Source organism: Elgaria multicarinata, chromosome 6 (genome assembly GCF_023053635.1).
Source record: "Elgaria multicarinata webbii isolate HBS135686 ecotype San Diego chromosome 6, rElgMul1.1.pri, whole genome shotgun sequence".
In the NCBI taxonomy this organism is placed as follows: Eukaryota; Metazoa; Chordata; class Lepidosauria; order Squamata; family Anguidae; genus Elgaria; species Elgaria multicarinata.
In genome coordinates, this window is record NC_086176.1 from 66212453 (window position 1) to 66234027 (window position 21575).

The 21575-nt window shown below is 38.9% G+C and overlaps 1 protein-coding gene across 2 annotated transcripts in view; it reads right to left on the minus strand.

The window, feature by feature from the left end:
- Window positions 1-231: 231 nt before the first annotated feature.
- APC (APC regulator of WNT signaling pathway) overlaps window positions 232-21575 on the minus strand; it is a 64616-nt gene continuing 43272 nt past the window's right edge. For both annotated transcript variants that reach the window (XM_063129526.1, XM_063129527.1), the window contains 6 exons: window positions 19913-20008; window positions 16504-16643; window positions 15051-15128; window positions 12568-12684; window positions 11629-11843; window positions 232-10488 (listed from right to left, as the gene is read on the minus strand). In XM_063129526.1, the coding sequence (XP_062985596.1) occupies window positions 3912-10488; window positions 11629-11843; window positions 12568-12684; window positions 15051-15128; window positions 16504-16643; window positions 19913-20008 (7223 nt within the window). In that variant the 3' untranslated portion in view covers window positions 232-3911. The remainder of the gene's footprint in view (window positions 10489-11628; window positions 11844-12567; window positions 12685-15050; window positions 15129-16503; window positions 16644-19912; window positions 20009-21575) is intronic.

Sequence of the window (21575 nt, forward strand, 5' to 3'; positions counted from 1 at the left end):
TTCTACATATTCTAATTCTGTTCAAAAATATCCATTCTTGCAGATACCAGAAATGAACTAGTAGTAGGACCACATCTAGCCCATTTTGAACTTGCATTTTTTTCAATTTGGCTTAATGAAGAACACAGCTTACCTATTAAGGATGCACCTAAACATGTTTTTTAATGGCAGTTAGCTGTATATTTACATGTAGTGCATGCACACACAAACTGAATTTTGGACTGAACATGCTCACTTTGGAATATTTTAATTTACAAGACCCATAGGCAACTTTGAGGAATTAAAAAGTTATCCAACTATACAGTTATGAATTAAGTTCTGTTAAACACAAAATTCCAATTTTTAATTTTTTTGCTTTCACACATTAAAATATACAAAGAAAGTTAAGTTTCTCAAACATATTAATAGTCAGAGATACTACTTTTAAAACATCTACCTCAGATCTCTGAAGTCATGGTTGGTTTTTCAAAGCGATATAAAAATTATCAGAATACTGAGCTTTTACATTGTCAGTACATAACGAATTGTAACGAGCAACTTACAGGTTTATGAGAAAGCATATTATAGAAGATAAAAGTACAGAACTTGAAACAATAAATTAATTGAAAACACAAATTGAAGGTCACAATTCAATGAATACTCTTAAAAGAAAAGGTATGGGCATTAATAGGCCTAAAATACAGATATGGTCACAACCTTAAAATAAATATCTCTATATGCCACATACGTTGCAACCAAAAAAGTTTGCTTCTTGTAAAAAAAGAAGAAAAGAAAAGAAAAACATTACTATTTGCACATTTGTTTTTCCTGGGCTTTTTTTTTTACCATGAACTTAGGTCTGTCAAATAATTTGTTTATTTCAATATAAGTCAGAATTAAATAACAAAAGGAAAGCTTTTGGCTTTTACATATAATTAAGGAAGTACAGAAAATTAATACAATTCTTATTACCACAGCTGAGGAATGAAGCAGAAAAGCTTTAAAAGAATCAGTTGATTTTTTTTTAAAAGAAGTCTTAATTTCTTGACTTGGTTTTGCCCATTCTGTGCGGTGCATCATTCATATAAACTAGTGATTAAATTCAGAAGAAGTAAAAATAGCAGTAATCAGCATGTACAAATTTAACAGCGTTAGCATCAGTGACATCATGTTGCCATTAAAGCTTGGTAGCCACAGCAGTAGATGCATGCAACCCCCTTGTAGGCCTTCTCCCCCGCCCTCCAGCTGTATTCCCAAATTTATTTTAGTAACAGCTGAGGCAGGGGAAACGGAAGCAACTCATACTGATGAACAAATACTGATCTTGTGTATTGGTCCATATTGGATGTTGTATATGAAGTACATTGAAACATATACCTAAATGTGTCACAAAGACTGTATTTCAGGCGGGGTTCGTGTCCACGTAAGATATTCTACCAATATGGTATGCCACTATATATGCCCAGTTAAAAGGCAAAGAGTACAAGAAATACATGTAATCTTTTTAATAGAGAATCAGGAAACGGGAGTTATTTTCTAACAATACCTTTTAAGGGACAACCTATATTTAAGCCAACATATTTTTATGGTCTTAATAGGGAATTAAAGTATTATGATATATAAAGTACTCTGTTCTTGTGATTGGAATTTCAAAGCATTATTGAACTGACCAATTCATCTTTGTGATGTACATATTTTAAGCCGGGGAGGATTTAAGAAAAAGCTGTGTTTGTGTATAATGCTAAGTCTTGGTTGAATGTTTCAAGGCACATGCTACCGCCTATCCACAACTCCAGCTCGGCAATGAGGAATTTGGAAGCTTTTGTTTCTGTTTTAGGCTAACTGCAAGCTTGTTGTTTTGTCTGAACTAAGGTAAATGACAGTTAATCATAACTATACTTAGTAGAAACAAGTCGATTTCAAACCATCGTTTATGAGACTGGCTTGTTTTCATTAACCATAATTAACATTTACCACAACTTAAGAGTTTGGATGCAACAGTAAACTGTGGTTAATCTAAAACAGGAGTGGAAGTTTCCAATCTCCTACTTGTAGCTGCACCCAAGGGGAGGATAGTAGGGAGCACATCAGACGAAGGCTTGCTGTTGCTCGTCCTCATAATGCTAAAGTATAGTTTAGTGTTATGTGAAAGCCATGCCACTGCATAGTTTGAAAATGCATGCTGTTAACCCCAATTTAGCTTAATGTAGGTTAATATCTCTTTTCAAAAGGTAAAATTCATACTAGAGCACTTGGGTCTAGAATGCTATACAGTGAGAAGCACTGCTTTGTATTATCAATTAAATTGGCATATTTGAGAACATTTGTAAGCAGATTCTGAACCCTTCTACCAAACAAATACATGAATGATTGTAAAAATGGAAAACAGCCTGAGATACACACTTGACTTGTTTACTACTATCTTAATTAAGCATGTGCACACGCATTTTGCTATTGTTGTATAGAGGCACTTAAGTTTAGCAGAGTACTTCTGTTGTAAACAGTCTAATGAAGGTCTCTAAAGTCAAAGCATAAATGAATACAAAGTTGGTTTATCCAGAGCGGCATAATGTACAAATCGTATTTTTTACTAAGACACTTTTAGTATATTAGTCTCTAGTGTATTACCCAAATTAAAAACAAACAAACCTAAATTAAGAAATACTTGAAACAGGGTTTCTATCTCAAATATCTCCCCCCCCCCAATTTTTTAAAAAACTCTTACTTGTACACAGAATAGCATTCTAGGCTGTGCAATATGAAAACTATGGAAGTACTTCTTTTAGCCTCTTTTTGTACCTGGAACCAATTAAAATCTCAACTGAAAACATCAATGCTTTATCCAATGCTACAGCTGTTACGTGTGTATATTAAAAGCTACTATAAACTGGAAGAGAACCAGTGTGTGACTGTAACAGGTAGTGGGTTCAATCCAGATCCATTAAAATCTATGTGAATGCTGCCACTGACTTCAATGGAATGTAGATTATCCCCAACAAGCCTTTTGAGTAAGTGCATTAGTACATCATACAAAGAGAATTTCTCAAAAATACCAAAATTAAACATTGATTTTCTTATGCACTGTAAAAGTAACACACAACAGAATGTACATACAGTAATAATTTATTCTGAAATGTTCATTTAGTTCTGTTGAGACCTCACCCATGTCTCATTAATAAAAGAGCAGCCATCTCACCTCAAATACCAGAATATACAACAAGTTACAGCATAGCAAAAATCCTACCTACTGTCAGTTAAAATCTAGTTCTGGTAAAATAACTTTGTTCAAGGTTTACACATACACAGATTGCCTTTTTTCTTTTTCTTTTTTGCAGAGCACAAAACCAAAAGGTAATCATTACACCATAACTATCTATGCACGTTATGTGACCACAGAAATGTTAATCATTTCAGAAATGAACCATCAGTTCTATCCATGCAGAAAAAACAGGCTTGTTCAGCAGAAACCATATTACTGTGAATTTCACAGCCACATGATTAATTATAAGGTTTGGTGGCTTCACAAATACTAAGATGGAGTATTTTAATATTTTCTTTTTTGCATAAATACCAATTTCTCCCTGATGTAGTTTAGTCATTTTGCTAATCTAGAAATGAGTGATACAGTAATAGTATTATTTCTTTAATCTCTGTTCATTTTTCCTGAATCCCCCACCCCACCAAAACAATTAAAGGTATGGGATGTTAATTAAATATATGTAAAACATACTGTACAAATATAATCACTTTAGCAATTTTATTGCTAAATTATCAATCGGGAATCCCTCAAATCTTATCAGTGAAGACAAAGAATATCAAATATGGCTTCCAGAACAAGGACCTCTACAAGAATCAAACCTATTTACAACACGAAAAAATGTATAGTTTCATTAAAAAGTTCCACATACAGCATAATACATCAGAATCTTTCATTAAACAGAAGTCACCAGGTAAGATCCAGAATGGCGCTTAGGACTTTGAGCGCCACTTGAATCTGTATTTTCAGTCTTTGAATCTCGTTTTTTTGTACTGTTATTTACTGGTGTTGGTATCTGTGATGGCCGAGCCGAACTATTATCCACGCTGCTTTTTCTAGGGCTGGGATTATAGTTGAAAGGAGTCACTCGTGCTGCAACTGCACCACTAGGCGAACTATGTTTGCTTGAGCTGCTGGAACTGAATGGTGTACGTTCATTAACAGTGCTTTCATTAGTCTCTGGGGCAGGGATAGGATTGCTCAGCAAAGCTTTAGTTTCTGGTCCTTTCTTGTCTGGACTATCTGACTGAATATATGAATTCAGATGGTTTTCTAACCCCATGGTACGAACAGGGACATTTCCATTCCCTGCACTTTGTTTTCCATGAAGATCTTTAGAATCTTTACTACTCACATTCCCTTTCTCTGAAACACTGTCAATAATGGGGGGAGTGTTTCCTGTGGGAGATTTTCCAGATCTGGGATTATTAATAGGACAGTCCTCAATCCTCACCCACACATCCTCTGTCTTGGAGACAGCAGGTGCCATCTGGTAAATTAAAGTTTTTGAATCAGCACCATTAGTAGCACCTGATGAGGTATTCTGAGGTGGACTTGTCATTATCTGAGGAATTTCATTTTCCTTTATCTTTCTCCAAGTACCTTTTGTTGGTGCTTGACTCTCTTTAGCTTGTTTGAGTCCAGAAAAAGAACTTGCATGCTGCTTTTCATCCTCGCTTTTTGCCTTTTCACTGGATTCTGAAGAAGCTGAAAGAATTGAAGAAGAACTTCCAGTCCTTCTCCAAGTGCTTACACGAGGAAGTGATGAGGAATGTTTACTGTGCTCACGCTTCCATGTCCCTGATCTGTTAATTGGCAGTCTGGAAGGACTCTCAGAGTGAGATCGAGTTATGTCATGCCGTTTTGTTGGCCTCCCGTCATTGTACTCTAAAGAAGGGCTTAGGTTAGGAGGTAACTTTCGCCAGCCACTAGCTTGGATGGCTGAATGAGTAGATAAAGACATGTCAGGAAGTGATGGGCTTAGAACTGGGGTCTGCGTTTGGGATTGGGTGGGAGAGTCTGGTCTAGAAGGAGACAAAGATTCAAATGAGGCAGACTCTTCTAATTTCCTTCTTAGCGTGGGACTTGGAGTTTCTTTAATAAAAGTTGACTGGCGGACTAGAACAGGTCTCTCTGATCTGTCAGATTCACTCCCACTGGACTTAGCGGATGACATTCTAGATAATTCAGCCTTTTTGCTTGATCCACTGATACCAGACACTTGGTTTAGTCCTTTTGAGGCAGATTCACTCCTAGGAATGCCACTAGTACTTTTAGGCAACCCTGTTTGTTTTGCCACAGTTTGCTGGCTCATCTGTCTGCCTGGTGATGTGTATGCCATTCTTCCTGAACCTGAAGACTTGGTAGAAGCTGTATTTGGAGATGATGTTCTTGGCAGTTGGGAGAGTTTATTAGGAGGACTTATGCCATTTCTGCCTGGTGAAATTGAATTTCGGCCAGGAGACTGCAGAGGTCTGGTTAAAGGTTGCTGTTGTGGTCTAGAAGGTGTAGAATCTCTAGATCCCGACCTAGAGGGTCCTTTACTTGATCCACCCTGTTGTGATGGTTGTCTGGATATAGGGCTTGGCTCAGATTTCACAGACGGTTTGGTTACTCTGGGAGAACTAGCAGAACACTGGCTTTCATTAGGGCTTTTGGAAGCTGTACTCTTTAATTGTGGCCCTTTTTTAGAAACTGGACTTGTACTTGAAGAGCTATTTCGAACGCCAGGAATATGAATCATTGTCCTACCTCGGGAGATTGAGGGCATATTTGTTTGCAAAGGCTGCTTCAAGTGACTTGTAAGTTCAGAATTAGAACGTGCTTTACCTGTAATCATACTTTTATACACTTTCTTTCCTCCTTTGATACCTTTATTTTCAGAGTCTACTTTCTTAGTTTCCAGTGTACCTTTCTCTCCTGGTTTAATAATTCTTGGACCCTTATTACTAGTAAAAGGTTTTTCTTCTTGGTCTGGTGTAAGATGAAAAGGTGATCCTAAGGAAATTCCAGATTTTAATGAAAGAATTGAATCAGAGTCTGATGAAGCTTGCCTAGATAGTGATGCTGCAGCAGCAGCTTGATGCAAGCTGCTAACTATAGAATTTGCACCTTCTTGAATAGCTTTCCAGTCAAAATTCTCTGAATCTGGTGAGAAACCATGCTCTGAATCAGGCCTCTGAATATCTTTCAAATCTAATGTTAGGTCTTCTGCCAAAATGCCTCCCATGTTTCTAGAGCTATGTTTTTCAATGTCCCCTTTTGCTCTTGAAGGCTTTTTCTTTTTAGGCATGGCAGAGCTAATACATTCCTGCAAAAGATCATCTTCCGAGTCAATACTAAGAGAACTGAGGGAACTGTTCCTTGAAAAACATACTGGAGTATCTTCAACATGAAATGATTTAGGAGCATAGCCTGAAACCTGTGGTCTGTTTGATTCTATCTGTGCATCAGATGGTTCTATTTGTTCTATAGGTTCACTTTCTTTATTGTTGTTTTCTTGATCAATATCACTGAGAGAACTCAGAGAAGAATTACGAGAGAAACAAACAGGAGTATTTTCTATTGCAAAATTTTGTGTTTTCTCATCTGTCGCTGCACTCCTATCTGCAATATCTTTGGATGACTGAGAGAAAGGGGTCTGTTTCGGCACCAGAGGTTTTGGTTGATTTCTTCCTGCTGGAGTGTGTTTTTGGCAAGCTTGTGTTCTGCTGGCTGACTGTTGATTTGAGATCTGTTCTGTATTAGCACTGGATTTAATTTCACTTTCCTTCCCCTTTCTCAGTTCTGCCTTTTCCCTCGAAAGATCCACATCGTCATCAAAGTCTAGAGAACTCAAGGAGTCATTCCTTGAAAAACAATATGGAGTTCCCTCAATTGGAGTGTAATGGTGGGGAGAATCAAATGCAAAGCTTCCTCTTGTACGCTCTTCATTATTTGGAAGTTTATCACTAAAGTCCCTTGTGCTATTTTTAAGGTTTTGTTTCTTTGTATCTTTGTTGTTGGTATGGGTCCTTTCATTACTAAAATTACTTTTTGGTTCTGAGGCTTTTCGTAAGCGTGCTCTGTATTCATTACTTTGGGGCATGGGTTTTACTGGTGATGTTGGTTTCTTTTTCTCAACTTCAAGTTGGTTTTTAGTACTTACTGATGAAGATGTGGATGCTTGCTGAATTTGATCCATTATCTTTTTCACTCTGAAAGGTTTGTGGCTTTTCCCTTTTGGCATAGCAGAATTAATACATTCGGCAAGAATGTCATCACCTTCTTCTGCTTTGTCATCATCCAACCCAACAGTAGCCCCAGTTGAATGTTTTCCCCCACGAGCATCATCAGTACTTCTGCCTTCTGTGGGAATGGTATCTCTCTTTTCAAATTCAGCTGATTCTATCCCTGTACCAGCAGTTTCTGTACTGACCAATTCATTTGGTGGTGATTCTATTGTGAGATCACTCAGAGATGTAGCTGTTGAGAAGTTTATTGGTGTTCCCTCCACACAATAAACACGTGGCATATCATCTCCAGGTGTAAAACTAACATGCTTTTGAGAATGTAACCTACTCTGAGAAGGGAGAAGTTTATACACAGGCAGCTGGCTTGGTTTTCTGGCTACAGGTGGAGGTATTTTCGAAGCAGTTACCTGTGAAGGCTTTTTGGCTTTACGTGAAGATTTTGTTGGCATCGCAGAAATAATACATTCCTCCAATATTTCAATATCATCTTCATCTGAATCATCCAATATATCTTTTTCAGTTTCTGTGGGCTTTTCTTTCTTCTTCTCTTGATTATCCTTTATATCATTTGGCTGTTCAACTTCTGCTTCATTCCCGTGGTCATTTTCATGTACAGGGGGCATTATTCTTAACTCTACATCTTTCTGTATAAATGGCTCATCAAGACTCAAAGCGCTTAGGCTTGATGAACAAGAAAACCCATCTGGTGTACTTTCTGTAGCAAAATGTAACAATGTGTCAGCATCTTGCAATACCTGTACTCTTTGAACAGCTGTATTTACAGCTGTTTGTCTTGGTCCAGATTCTCTTTTTTCGGTATTGGGAACTTTAGTTTTGGCTGCTTCTCTCTTTACTTGTGCCACTTGTGCAGGAGGTGGGGTTTTACTTCTGCTTGGTGGCATTGTTTGCCCAGGACTATCTGGAAGGTCACTTGGGCTTATAATACCACTTACCATCCCACTGCAAGGTTCACTTTGAACAGAGCTAGCAATTGAACGGCTCTCAAAACTATCTAAGGAACTTACAGAGGTGCACCTACTAAACATGAGTGGGGTCTCCTGCACATAATGTTCTGGTGGGCTCTTAGGAGTCTGAGCACCACTCTTCGAAGGAGATTTGGCACCCGAAGAAAACTCAACAGCTTTATGTCTTGCTGAATCAGAAGGAGATAGACTAGAAGCTTGAAGTCTGTTTGATTTTGTTCTAATGTGCTGAGAGGCTGATGAGGCTTCATTTACTGTGCCCGCTGCAGATAGACTCCCACTATTTTCTTTCATTCCCACTATCTTCAGAGAGTTATCAGTATCTGCTACACGTGTGGCTTGATCACGCCCTGTTTCATCTTCAGCTGATGACAAAGATGACAGAGAGCTACATCTTGAAAAACATATTGGTGTATCTTCCACACAATAAGTTTGTATTGTTTCCTGGTTGATGGAGGGTGCTTTGCAAGATGCAGGTTTCTGGGTGTGACCTGCTCTACTCTGAGCAGCATTTGGATGAAGTTGGTTATGCCTCTTTGAGCCAGCAGAAGTTGAGGTATTTCCACTGCTTGACGAAATGTGATCCGTTTTAGTACTCTGTACTGATGGACTTTTTGAAAAAGAAAAAGATGGCTTCTGTGCAGAAGGAGGAACATCTGTTGAATATTTGAGACTGTAATCAATAGGCTGATCTACATGGTGCTCCTCTTCACTGTATTTTATGCTATAGTTAGTTGGATGATCTTCTTCCTCATGCTGTTCCTCCTCAGAGTAACGCTCACTATAATTGGTTGGCTTATCATCCTCGTAATCATCAACTTGACATAAGGACTGGTTCACCTTTGGATTTATTCCATGACTGCAGCCTGCTCTGTTTTGTTCTGAGCTGTTGGATTCTCTTGATCTGAAAGGAGAGACACATTCTGGTTGTCCAAAAGCTGACTGGTAGCTCATGTGTTTATTATCACCACTCTCAGCATATACAGGGTATGCTCCACTTTGACTTCTGGACTGTCTTTGTTCATTTTGCTTTATTTCCTCTTCTATTATATGCTTGGGTCTTGCCCATCTTTCATTCTGTGATGGACTTTGCCTTCCGGAATTTAACTGCTCATCAGAATATTTTAAACTATAGTTTATTGGAGTGTCTAGTTCTCCATCATTGTCATCCATGTGATTAGCACTGTGTATTTTATGGGCTAAATCAGCAGGATACTGCCCATAACTGCAAAATTTACTTTCTTCATCTTCAGAATAAGACTCAATAGGCTTCATTTGTCCTCTTTTACCATATCCATCACTGCTACTGACACTGTTTAAGCTATCATTAGAGGCTCTCTTATACTCCACTTTTGCGTAAGGTACAGGACATGTCCTGTTCTCGGATTTAGAAAAGTTGTAGCTATTTGTGTGAGAATGGGCAGTGGATGTTCTTCTTAAAGCATTCCTGTCTTCTGACAAACAGTGCATTTCAGTCAGAGATCCATTGCTTCTGTCTTCTTGTGGAATATGCATACTTGTTACTTCTTCCATTACTTTAGAAATTTGGGCTGCAGCAGTAGAAACCTGCATTCCTATTCGTTTAGAAGAGCTCCCAGAATTTTCTGTTCCTGAATGATAACTGCTTAATCCCACTGCACGCTCTCTGTCCAAGCTCCTGTCCTTTTCAGACCGAGAACTCTCTGTATTCCCTCTGCTTGAGGAAGAGGAACCAGGCAACACCGTCGTGTTTAAATAAGGAGAAAGAACAGTCATGTTACCACTATTAAAATTTTCTGACCTGCAAACTCCATCTTCATGTCGATTGCCATCTAAAACATATTCACTGTACAGATTCTGTTTATGTCTTTGCTTGTTACGATGAGATGTTTTGGGACTTAAGTTATCAATGTTGTCGAAAGTCTCAGATAAATGTTGAGCATCTAACTCTGCTTCCAGTGCTTTTTGCTTTCTGACATGAAGAGATGGCAAGCTTGAACCTGGAGACATGATGTTAGCATCTTTATATTTTGCAGGTCTGTTTGCCATTAGGTTCCTTAGAGCTGCAGCACTGCCCATGGCTATCATTTTGTGCTTTGAATGGATGAGATTTTTGAGCATGCTAACTGCTCCCATGTCCCACAATGCTTCTTGGTCCTTCGCATTCCGTGCAGAGAGGTTCCATAGGGTTCCACAGGCGTTACTGACTATTGTCAAGCTGTGAGATTTCAAGTGATGTAACAGGGTTTGCAAGCAGCTGTTCTCTCTTAGAATTTGTCTGGAATTGAGAAGTGAACATAAAAAACATTACTAAGTATCACTTTAGCAGGATAGGGGAAAAAACCCACAACATTTTTCACTTATTATTTTCTGCTAATTATATTGGCCTTATGCATATGAATGGTACACAGGGTTGTCAATCCTCTTAAAGTCATGATCCAAAGAAGTCTATTTCAGCACATGAACACTGTATGGCTGTATTGAAACAATTGCCCCCTGTTCATCATCCCAGTCCTCAGGCACTAAAAGTTGAGGCAGCTTTTTCAATTTTAACTTAGGAGTGGGAAATGAAACATTTTCAGGGGAGAGACAATGCTTCAGAAGGGAAGGAAGCACTAATCACTGCAGCGACAGAGGCATCTTCCTGCCCTCCTCCCCACCCCCATTTTTATCTTTTTGTGACAGTAAGACACTCCTCTCCTGCCACAATAAAGATCATAGTACTTCAATACAAATAGCACTAATAAATACTATTTCATTTTGTCTTTCACAGATAATTTTTCCAGTTTTTAAGCATATTGCATCATAAATAATATGGCATACAATAACATTAAGCATAAATTTGATCATGATACCTAGGAAACAGTGGGGAATAGCCTATGGTACATAAGTGGACAGCCCCACCAATTCGGTTCCGCAAGTGGCACCCACTTTAGCGCTTCTGGGGACAACCCAAAACAAGCAGAAATGTGGCAGGTCCCACTCACAGATGGGCAGCGCTCGATACTGCCTCATGCTTGCTGTACCAGCAATTTGCAAAAAAGGCTTGCTGCACATGTAGAAAAACTGAACCTGGAGATATGAACCTGCAATACAGGGAGATGGGAAGCAGCTCTGATGAGAGACCAGTTCCTTTGGGCTCCTCCTCTCCCTGAACCGTTTCCATCCCAGCTGGTCCTTATAAAAAAATCATAATTCTGAGATGCAGAGGCAGAGTCTGCTTAGTTCTCTCCCCCTCCAATCCCATTTTTCTTCTGTGTAATATCTTCTAGATTACAAGTCTGACGGCAGGAACTGTCTTGCTTTTTTTTTTTTTAATTGATCCTTAAGCTGCTCTGAGAGCCTTTTTGGTTGAAGGGGGTGGTAAAAATGCTTGAAAAATAAATAAATAAAGTAAGTAACTAAATGGGACATTTACCTGTGGTCTTCATTTGTAGCAATCAAGCTAGAGACATTTCGCAGTATTCCTCCTCCGCTTTCAATAATGGCTAAAGTATTTGTTTGGCTCCGATATGTCAGTGTGCCAACTAAAAAGGCAAGAGCACCATCCACAGCACATATATCAGCTTTATTCTCAGTGCAATGTGCTGACAAATTCCATAAGGCACTCAATACACTTTTTAGGGTAGATTCCTGCAGAGAGAGTAAACAAACACTGAATTACAGTTCTGGGCTGAAACCTTAATCTAAATAAATTAATGATTTGATACTTTATTTTTACAGCAGCTTCACTATATAACAGCACATGTACTAGGAAGTGAGTGGCATTGATTCAATGGGTAAACATGCTTAGGACTGCACTGTAAGTTAATCAGAAGGGTCTCATTGAAATCTATGGAAATCAAATTAGCCCTGATTAACTTGTTCAATTGATTTTATTGGAGCCCAAGTGTGACTAACTTAGTCTGGATCCAACTTAGTGGGTTTAAAAATGTGGCTACTACCAAATAAAAAGAGGAATCTAGTAAGTTTAGAAAGCATTTCAGCCTGCTATTGGAAGGCGAAACTATGAATGGAATCTAACCTGTTTCCCTGTGCTGACGGAATCTTTCCATCAGTGGAACAGTAAGGGAGGGAATTTGCAGCAACTCCCCCTCCTCACTACAACCTCCAGAGGTCCTCCAACCCTCTAGAACAGATTTTTGGGGGTGGGGGTGGGGGGTGAGAGGGAAAGCACAGGGCTCTATGGATGAGGGGAATTCCTGAAAATTGCCTCCCTTCCTGTTCTGCTGACAGAAGCCTTCTGTCAGCAGAGGGATAGTAGTTGGGATTCCACCTTATACTTTTCTTTTTTGAACAAAACCCCCCAAAATAATTCTAGACACTTAAATACTGGAAATTATTTTGCAGACAGTACCTTTTTAACTTCCAGAGCACACTCCATCAGTGCTTTCACACTTCCAACCTCGCGCAGTGTCTTCTTACTATTCACATCTGCTCGCCAAGACAAATTTCTCAAGACACTTGCAATGACCTTTAAAATGGAATATGAAGAAAGCTTAATGTGCTTTAAGTTTTCCACACCTTATATCATTTCTTACCTACCCTTTGATAATTGCTGAACACCAGGCAATGGTTTAGGATGCCTTATTTCCACATATATCCACTCTAAGCTATTTCATGTATTGGATTTTTAATTTGTAAACTTGATGCTTGGTAGTTCAAGTCAGACGTCCAAGGGTTCATTTCAGTTTTTGTTTTCATATAAGGTTTCACCGGTGAAAACACTGTACTACTGACTACCATTTCGAGATTTATATATGAGGCTTCTATGTAACTATAGCAAAAATACATAGTTTCTTCATGTTTTATAGTCTTCACCCAAAAAATGAAAATATTTGTAATCGTCTATTTGTAAGTTCTAATTGGAACTGCATATGTTTTCAGTGGAGAAGTTTACATTTAAATAATGATGCAATTTTTATAGAAAATATTAATTCAATTTGGCAGGTAATATCAGACCCAAATACAGACAGACCACCGATATACATTAATGGTGAGAAAAACAGGTCAGACCAATACAAGACATCATATCTGGACAGTTCCATTAATAACAAATCAAAATGTACATGTTTTAAAATAAGATTAAAGCAGCAAATCAGGGACTTTCAGACTTTATGAATCAGATAGTAGCCAGCCAGCAATCCATCTACATCTCAAAATGCAAATGTTCCTAGTATAATCCTATTAGATGAAGGGGCAAATAAATTGGAACAAGTGCTTGGGCCTTTCAAAATCTTATTTATTTATTAAAACATTTGCATTCCACCCTATCAATGGGATCTCAGGGCGGCGTACAGATAAAATCAGAACAATGTAAACATAAATATACACAATTAAAAAAGTTTTAAATTGTTAACAAAGTAAAACCAGTAGAATTTTTTTTAAAAGCAATAATAACAATTAAAACGATGTGTGACCATGGAGAATTTAGCCATCAAAGGCTTTGATAAAGAGCTGTGTGTTTTAACTTGGTGCTGAAATGAAGCCAGTGTCAGTGCCAGTTGGGCCTCCGAGGCACCCCAGCTATTCCACAGCCGGGTTGCCAGAACAGAGAAAGCCCTATCCACGTGCTACCATAGTGTATGTCTCGCGTTGGTGTGATGCAGAGCAGGGCTCCTCCAATAGATTTCAAAACTTGGGAAGGCATGTATATAGAGAGGTGCTCCTTCAAGTACTGAGGTCCCAAGCTGTTTAGGGCTTTAAATGTCAATGCCAACACCTTGAATTCCAACCAGAAGCATATTGGGAGCCAATGTAGTTCTTTTAAGAACCGTTTTATATGGTCTTTATAGGATGTTCCGGTGAGCAGCTAGTGCAAAACATTTTGCACTAGCTGCAACTTCCGAATCGCCTTCAAGGGCAGCCTCACGTAAAGTGCATTGCAGTCTAATCAGAAAGTTACCAGTGCATGTACTACTGTGGCTAGGTTGCCCCTGTCCAGCAAAGGCTGTAGCTGGCGGATTAGCTGAAGCTGGCCCCAAGGACTCCAGGCCACTGAGTCCACCTGGGCCTCCAGTTACAAGGATGGATCTAGGAGTACTCCCAAGCTACACACCTGCTCCTTCAGAGGGAGTGCAACCCCATCCAGAACACGTCACTTACCCAATTCCTAGACTCGGGAACCACCAATTTATAGAGCTTCTGTCTTATCAGGATTCATCTTCAGTTTATTACCCCTCATCCAGACTATTACAGCCCACAGGCACTGGTCCAGCACCTTCACCACCCCAGCTGTCTCCGATGACAAGGAGAAGTAGAGCTGAGTATCATCAGCATACTGATGGCAAGAACCTCTAAACCCCTAAAAACCCTCACTCAATGGCTTCATATAGATGTTGAACAGCCTGGGGATAGAATAGATCCCTGTGGTACAGGAATCCCCCAATACCACTGTGGAATTGGCCCCACAAGTAGGAGCAGAACCACTGTAACACAGTGCCTCCTACTCCCATCTTGCAGAGCCAATCCAGTAATGGTATCCAATGGTATCAAAAGCCGCTGATAGATCCAGGATGATCAACAGAGTAGCACTCCCCCTGTCTTTCACCCAGAGTAGGTTGTTTTAATCTTAACATTAAAAGTGGTATAATTCTACTAAGGTGTTCATGATCAGGTTTCTCTGATCAAAAGAAGTGAAACACTAGTTGATATAGCATCAGAGAGAGATTCAAGTAAGAGCATATTAATGAAGATATAGTGAACTGGAGGAAAACTTGAGTGAAATGATAAGCTGTGGACAGTGGATTACGGAGAAAGGCCTAAAATAAATGGTGTGCAACAAATGTGAAAAACAAAGCACACAATAGCAGAAATCTTCCAATAATAAGTAAGATTTACCTGCTGCAAATCTTCACTTTCAGATTTTAACTGGGCTACAAGTGCTCTCATGCAACCCTTCATAGAACATAATGTGGCCTGTTTTAAAAAAGAGAGATTCTATGAAACAAATGATTCAGCAGCATTATGATGACAGGTGGTCACAAGTTGATTTCTTTAATGGTAGAATTAAAGGATACAAAAATGACATTTCTGTCCCCCCCTTTCTGCAATAAGTGCACTCAAGGCAGCTTACAACAAAGCTAAAGCAATTACACAATAACATACACAGTAAAACAGAATAATAAGCAACATTGTAAAACATTCATAGAAGAGACTGAGTTAGTTAAATGCACGTTGGAATAAAACCATCTTCATGGCACATCAAAAGGACATCTCTAAGCAAACTGTTCCATAGTCTGGACATCCCAACTGAGAAAGCCTTGGTTCTCATGTACACCCACTATATCATAGATGGTAAGAACACACTGAAAAAGGCCTTCTGTAGTGGAATGGCACTCTAAGGCAGGTTTATTCTAGAGACACCCTTGTCCCAGGCTGTTTAAGGTTTTAAATAATATAGACCAGCATCTTATACAAATTGATAGCCAGTGGAAACAAATTGGTAGCCAGTGTACTAGAACAGAATGATACACTCCAATCTCCTTGGCCCTGCCAAAATTCTGGTTGCTGAATTCTAGACAAACTGAAATTTCTGAACTGTCTTCAAAGACAGCCCCACATATCACTCATTACAGTAGTACAACCTTGTGGCCAGGTTTCATTTCTTCACATAAGGACTCAGCTGGCTTAACAGATGGAGTCTGTACTCATGAACATCCAGAAGCAGCACTTGAACCACCAGGAGCCCTCCCAAGCTGGATCAAGTTCTAGATCAGTGATGTTTTTCTAATTACCAATCAGGCATTCAAGCAATCATAGTCGAAGACCCAGTGAGTTCAGAGGAAGGACCAGAAAAAGGGCACATTGTTGTCTATCTCACCTTCCCCTTATCTGGCTTGTCCTTCTCCCATCACTGTACCTTTCCCCAAGACCAGCCCAACAGTGACACAGGCCCTCCTCCAATCAGCCTGGACCCAAGACACATATTCGTACACCAGCAGTCAAAAAAGCCTCAACATTTCTTCCAGTTACAGTTCCTCTCCATTGTAACTTCTGTAGCTAGTATGCCAAATTAAATGGCATAAAACTCAGATCCAACCATTGTTCAGATGGTCAACTCTAGTAGACTTAAACCAGGAACAATCTTTAATAGTATGCTGTGTAAAAAATAAGAAAAATAATTTAAAAAGGGACTAATTGAACCACACTCTTTTGCTCCATACCCAGTTGTATCATGGTAGCTTAAAATCGTCAGCAGCCTTCTATATGTACTATAGCCCAAATTCCAAGTTCTTAATAGTAACAGTATTACTAGTATTAAAGCAAGAAAAAAACATGTTAAATGACTTACCTTATTGGCTACATCTCCAAAAGTTAAATTTGTCAGAGCCATTCCAGCATAGCGTCTTAAGGTGACACTATAATGGTCATTAGTAAGCCCATACATCTCACAGTCCACCTGCAGCAATTCTGCAATGGCCTGCAATCCCCCTATAAAAAGTTGAAATGTTTGTTATTAATAATATATTTTTCTAAGCCAATATGTATGCTCTTCAAAATCCAAAAGACAAAGCAAAAGAATAATTACAAAGCATATATCTGAATGGCAACTAAGAAGTGGTCTTAAAGAACAAGGGGCATTTCAGGACAGGGTATTAAGAATCCAGAGGAAAAGAAAACCAACCAACGTGGCTCAAATCAAACAAAACCTCCTATAATATACTACATCATCCATATTAGAGTAAGAAATACTCTAAGCATTCACAGTTGCAATATTTTTCTATTGCCTTAAATCATGTCACAAGTGAACACAGCTCAATGAAAATAACAATATGTGTGTAGCACCACTGCTATTTTTTCCTGCACATATGCAAATTTGTAGCCTTAGCACACAGGGCTCAGGACTCCAGAAGTCCACCTCAATATATGCTCTGAAATCAGGAGCCACAAAATTCTCCATAAAGTTAAAGTGGCAGTATGGAGAGCTAATTGACTTATGGCATATATGCAAAATCACACCCTTTTATTCTAGGGGAGCCTCCCCCAACCTGGTGCCTTCCAGATGCGTCGGGTAGGTTGGATCCCCCTGGCTGAGGGATGCTAAGGGATGTGAAGTCCAACCCATATGGAGGGCACCAGATTGGGGAAGACTGCACTATGGCTGCAGTCCTATGCACATTTACATGAGAGTACATGCTACTGAACAGAAGTGGGCCTTATGTGTAAATATGCACCAGGAAACTGGTACAAACAACTCACTTAGGATGGTCTGGGAAACGGATTTAGGAATCCGTATTGAGGAAAAAGACTGGAATGCTTTGTGGGACAGATGTCCATTTAAAACAACAAGTAAAAATATGAAATTAATGTTGAAATTGACCCATAGATGGCATTTGACACCTAGACGATTATCAATGATGAGCCCAGGGTCATCCCCAGAGTGTTGGAGGGGATGTTCTGGAGTAGGGACATACATATATATGTGGTGGTCATGCCCTAAGGTGACCATATATTGGGAAAAAAGTGTTCCAGGAAATCAGTTTGATAATCAGACAACGGGCTCACCCATCTTCTCACCTAGCTTAGTTATATAGGGGACTAGATACCAAGCTCTTAAATAAGGAATTAATAAGCCATCTATTATTGGCAGCTAAATGGTGGATAGCTAAACACTGGAAAGATAGCAAAGGGTTCCATATTTTTATTGGTACTAAAGGGTGTGGCAGATTGCCCTCTTAGAAAAGTTGATGCAAAAACTGAGGAAAGCATGAGGACAACTAAGTGAAGATAAATTTGAGGGGGTATGGAGGCAATTGAGTGATTATGTGAACAAAGAAGAAGGCGGGAGAACACCTCCATTGGCATATATAGAGCTATGGAAAGTATAAGTGGTTGAGTAAAGAGACTAATTTTCAGGGTGCCCTAAATTAAATTAATTAATGTTAAACAACCTCAAACCCAGGTGGGAACATGTATTTATATTTATACGGACTCCTAATGTGTGTGCGTGTGTGTGTGTGTGTGTATATATGTTATATTACTTGACCTATGTAAACAGAACTATAAAAATAAAAACTTTCAGAAAAGGAAAAAAAAGAGTAAATATGCACAGGACTGTGCTACCTGTTAGCTAATCTGGAATACGATGCACCGGTACAATGATCACAATATTATTAAAAACCATAATCAACCTGGCACTGAAAAGTGACCCAAAATCCAACATTTTACCATCATGAGTGTGAATACCAACATGTTGTTAAAGTGATCTTGAGTATGTACACAAATACTTCCTGCTTCAATTTCCTAATTAGATGAAAATGCAAGACATCCACTTCTTCAAAATATCAGTACCCCTTGAGATAAAGGGTAAAGATTCCAATTCTAGGTCTGAGCACCTCTTGGGTGTTATTATTATTATTATCCAAACTATTCCGACTCCCTGGCAGAGGCTTTAAACCAGTGTTTCCCCAAAATCAAGTAGACATTCTCCTAGAGCCTGGGTGGTATAGTGGACAGTGTGTCAGATTTCTACTTTGGAGACCTAGGTTCAACTCCGTGTTTAGTTATGAATGTCATTGGGTAACCTTGGGCAGTCACACCTCTCAGCCTAACCTACTTTACAGGTATATTGTGAGAATAAAGTGGGATCATGTATGCTGCCATGAGCTCCTTGTAGAGAAAGCAGGACGATGAAAATAGAGAGATATGGGGAGACTCTCTCCCTTCACTGCTAATTTCCTCTCTCCATTCTCTGAGAACTGGTTGAGTTAGAATGCTTTCACAAATAAGATTTACACTGTTTGAGTTTCTTGCATTTTCTTGAAAAAACAGTTCCCACGTTGTGTATGTTAAATGGGAATGTTTTTATATGTTTTGGCATTGCAACTGCCAATATATTTTAATGCAGGAGAGAAAATAATTCCAGGGGAACCCAGTTACCAAGGTTTCTTTATGCCCACCCATTCCAAAGGCTGAAGGCAATCTATACTGCACATCTTAATCATCTGAATTGAAACAACTAATTTCAAGATTCACTTCATGGATGTGATACAAGTTTCTGCCTATAAAAGCTCATACTACTAATACATTAATTCATTAGTCTTAAGGTGTAACAACATTTTGCTGCAACAAACTAACATGACTATTCTTCTGGAGTCTGTACATTTCTAGGGAGTATCATTTAAACTAGCACATTTTCCATATCACACACTGAATCAATGCAATTCAGTAGCTTAAAAAATGGTGAAAGTTACTTTTTGAAACTTGTAAAAGTTACATTATATACATATTGGCACTCAAAGCAGCTATTTACCTTCTTTTAAAATGAATTTAGCTTCAGCACTGATGAATCTGACACAATCAGAGCTTCCTGGAAGGTCCAAAGAGCAGAGCTAACATGTGATGGGTGTAATGACGACATATAAATCTTGCTAGTATTTGTAAGGTTAAAGAGAGTTCTTACTGTACAAATAGTCAAGATTTCCAAACTCTGACATTTTGCATAATGAGCCTTTGCCATTTATGAAATGGAACAAGGACAGATTTATTTCATTTGACACACACTCCCAAATATAACAGATTTAATTAAATTGAAGAGAAAGGTATTGAAGCATTCTGTCTTTGACTGATAGGATGTCCTCTAGCAAGTGTATGGAGTCCCAGTACTGGTAAAAAGGCAGAATATTATTATTAACAACAACAACAACAATAATAGACAGGAGGAGAAAGATTAATTTTTTTGCAGTATCTTTTGGTCTTACCAAGTTCATTCATTGCATGCCTATGCTCTTCATCAAATGAAAGCTTCATTAAAACACATACTGCAGGACAGATCTGATGGTCAACTGGAGCTGGCACTGTGTCAAAACAAGGAGAATAATTACTATTTACTTTGTCAATTAAGTATTTAATAACACAAAGTTTAGAGGTCAGGCTTTAAAAAACGTATTAGGTAAGTAAAATGCAATCTTATTATAACATAGTTGTTTAGTCCTTTCTAAGATTCCTGCCAGCTATGCATCAAGTACAACAATGGATATAGTAGCACATCCATACTTCATACTTGACTAAGCAGGAGTAGTGGAGACCCTGTTAATGAATGACGAGGATATCCAGTGCCAAAGCTCACAGGACTCTCCAACCGTAATTACTTCCATGTAGCCTAGATTCAGATTCAATCTGCCATCATTGACAAAGAGTGGTGTAATAATTGATACCTCGAAGCCTAGCTCTAATGCATGGCAGGTGTAGGGGGTGACTGAGCTGGGTGTTCTGCTGAAAGTACAAAACTTCAGACATCATCACCCAACAGCATCATAGGTTAGTCTTTCCCTTCACTAAATGGAGCAGCTCTAAGAGTGAGGATAGAATGAAACTCTGTGGAACATGACAGGTTACTATCACACCTGCTAGGACAACCCTGACAAGTTATTCCAGTGCAATTAACAGTCATCTTTCCTCCATTTGATTTGTAGGTGCATATTTTCCACTAAAGCCACTAACATGGTCTAAGTTTAAAGGATCATTTACAGAAATCAGAGATTAGGAGAGGTAGTGGGGTGCCACAGCAGAGGAGGAGGGCCTTCTCTGCTGTGGCACCCCGGCTGTGGAATGAGCTCCCTAAGGAGGTTCGCTTGGCACCTACATTATATGCTTTTAGACGCCAGGTGAAGACCTTTTTATTCTCCAACATTTTAACAATCTATAAATATATTTTAACATGGTGTTTTAAATTTGTGATTTTGCATTGCTGCTGTTTTTATCTGGTTGAGCTTTTATATTGTATTTTATATTATGGTTTTATACTGTCGTTTTATACTTTGAATGGTTTTAATTTTTGTGAACCGCCCAGAGAGCTCCGGCTATTGGGCGGTATAGAAATGTAATACATAAATAAATAAATAAATAGTGAATCCCTGAAATCAATGTCTGCATGTAGTTAGGGGATTTGATGAGGCTGGCAGATTGCAACAGAATATATAGAAGATGAAAGTGTAGATGGTGGGCAAGCAGGGAAATGAAGGTTAGAAGTTGTCACTATCCTTGAGAAGTGTATACTCACTGAAGGAGTAGGTGTGCAGTTTGGGGGTTGCTGTTCGATCTAGTGCTAATTTTGGATATTCAGGTGGAATCAGTTGTTAGGATCACCTTTTCCCATATATGTATAGTGAGCAGGTCTAGAAAAGGATCCTGTACCCATACTGTATGCCTTAGTAACTTGTTTTGATTACTGCAACATGTTTCACCTGAGCTTCACCTTGAAGATGCTTTGGATGCTGTCGGTGGTACAGAACTCAGCAGCTCATTTGCTCACCAGAACAAGTTTGAGAGTCATTTGTCATTGAATTTTAACTCAATGGCACAGCCTGCCTATAAGCTTCTAGGAGCAATTCAAGGTACTGGCATTTACATTCAACATTCTAA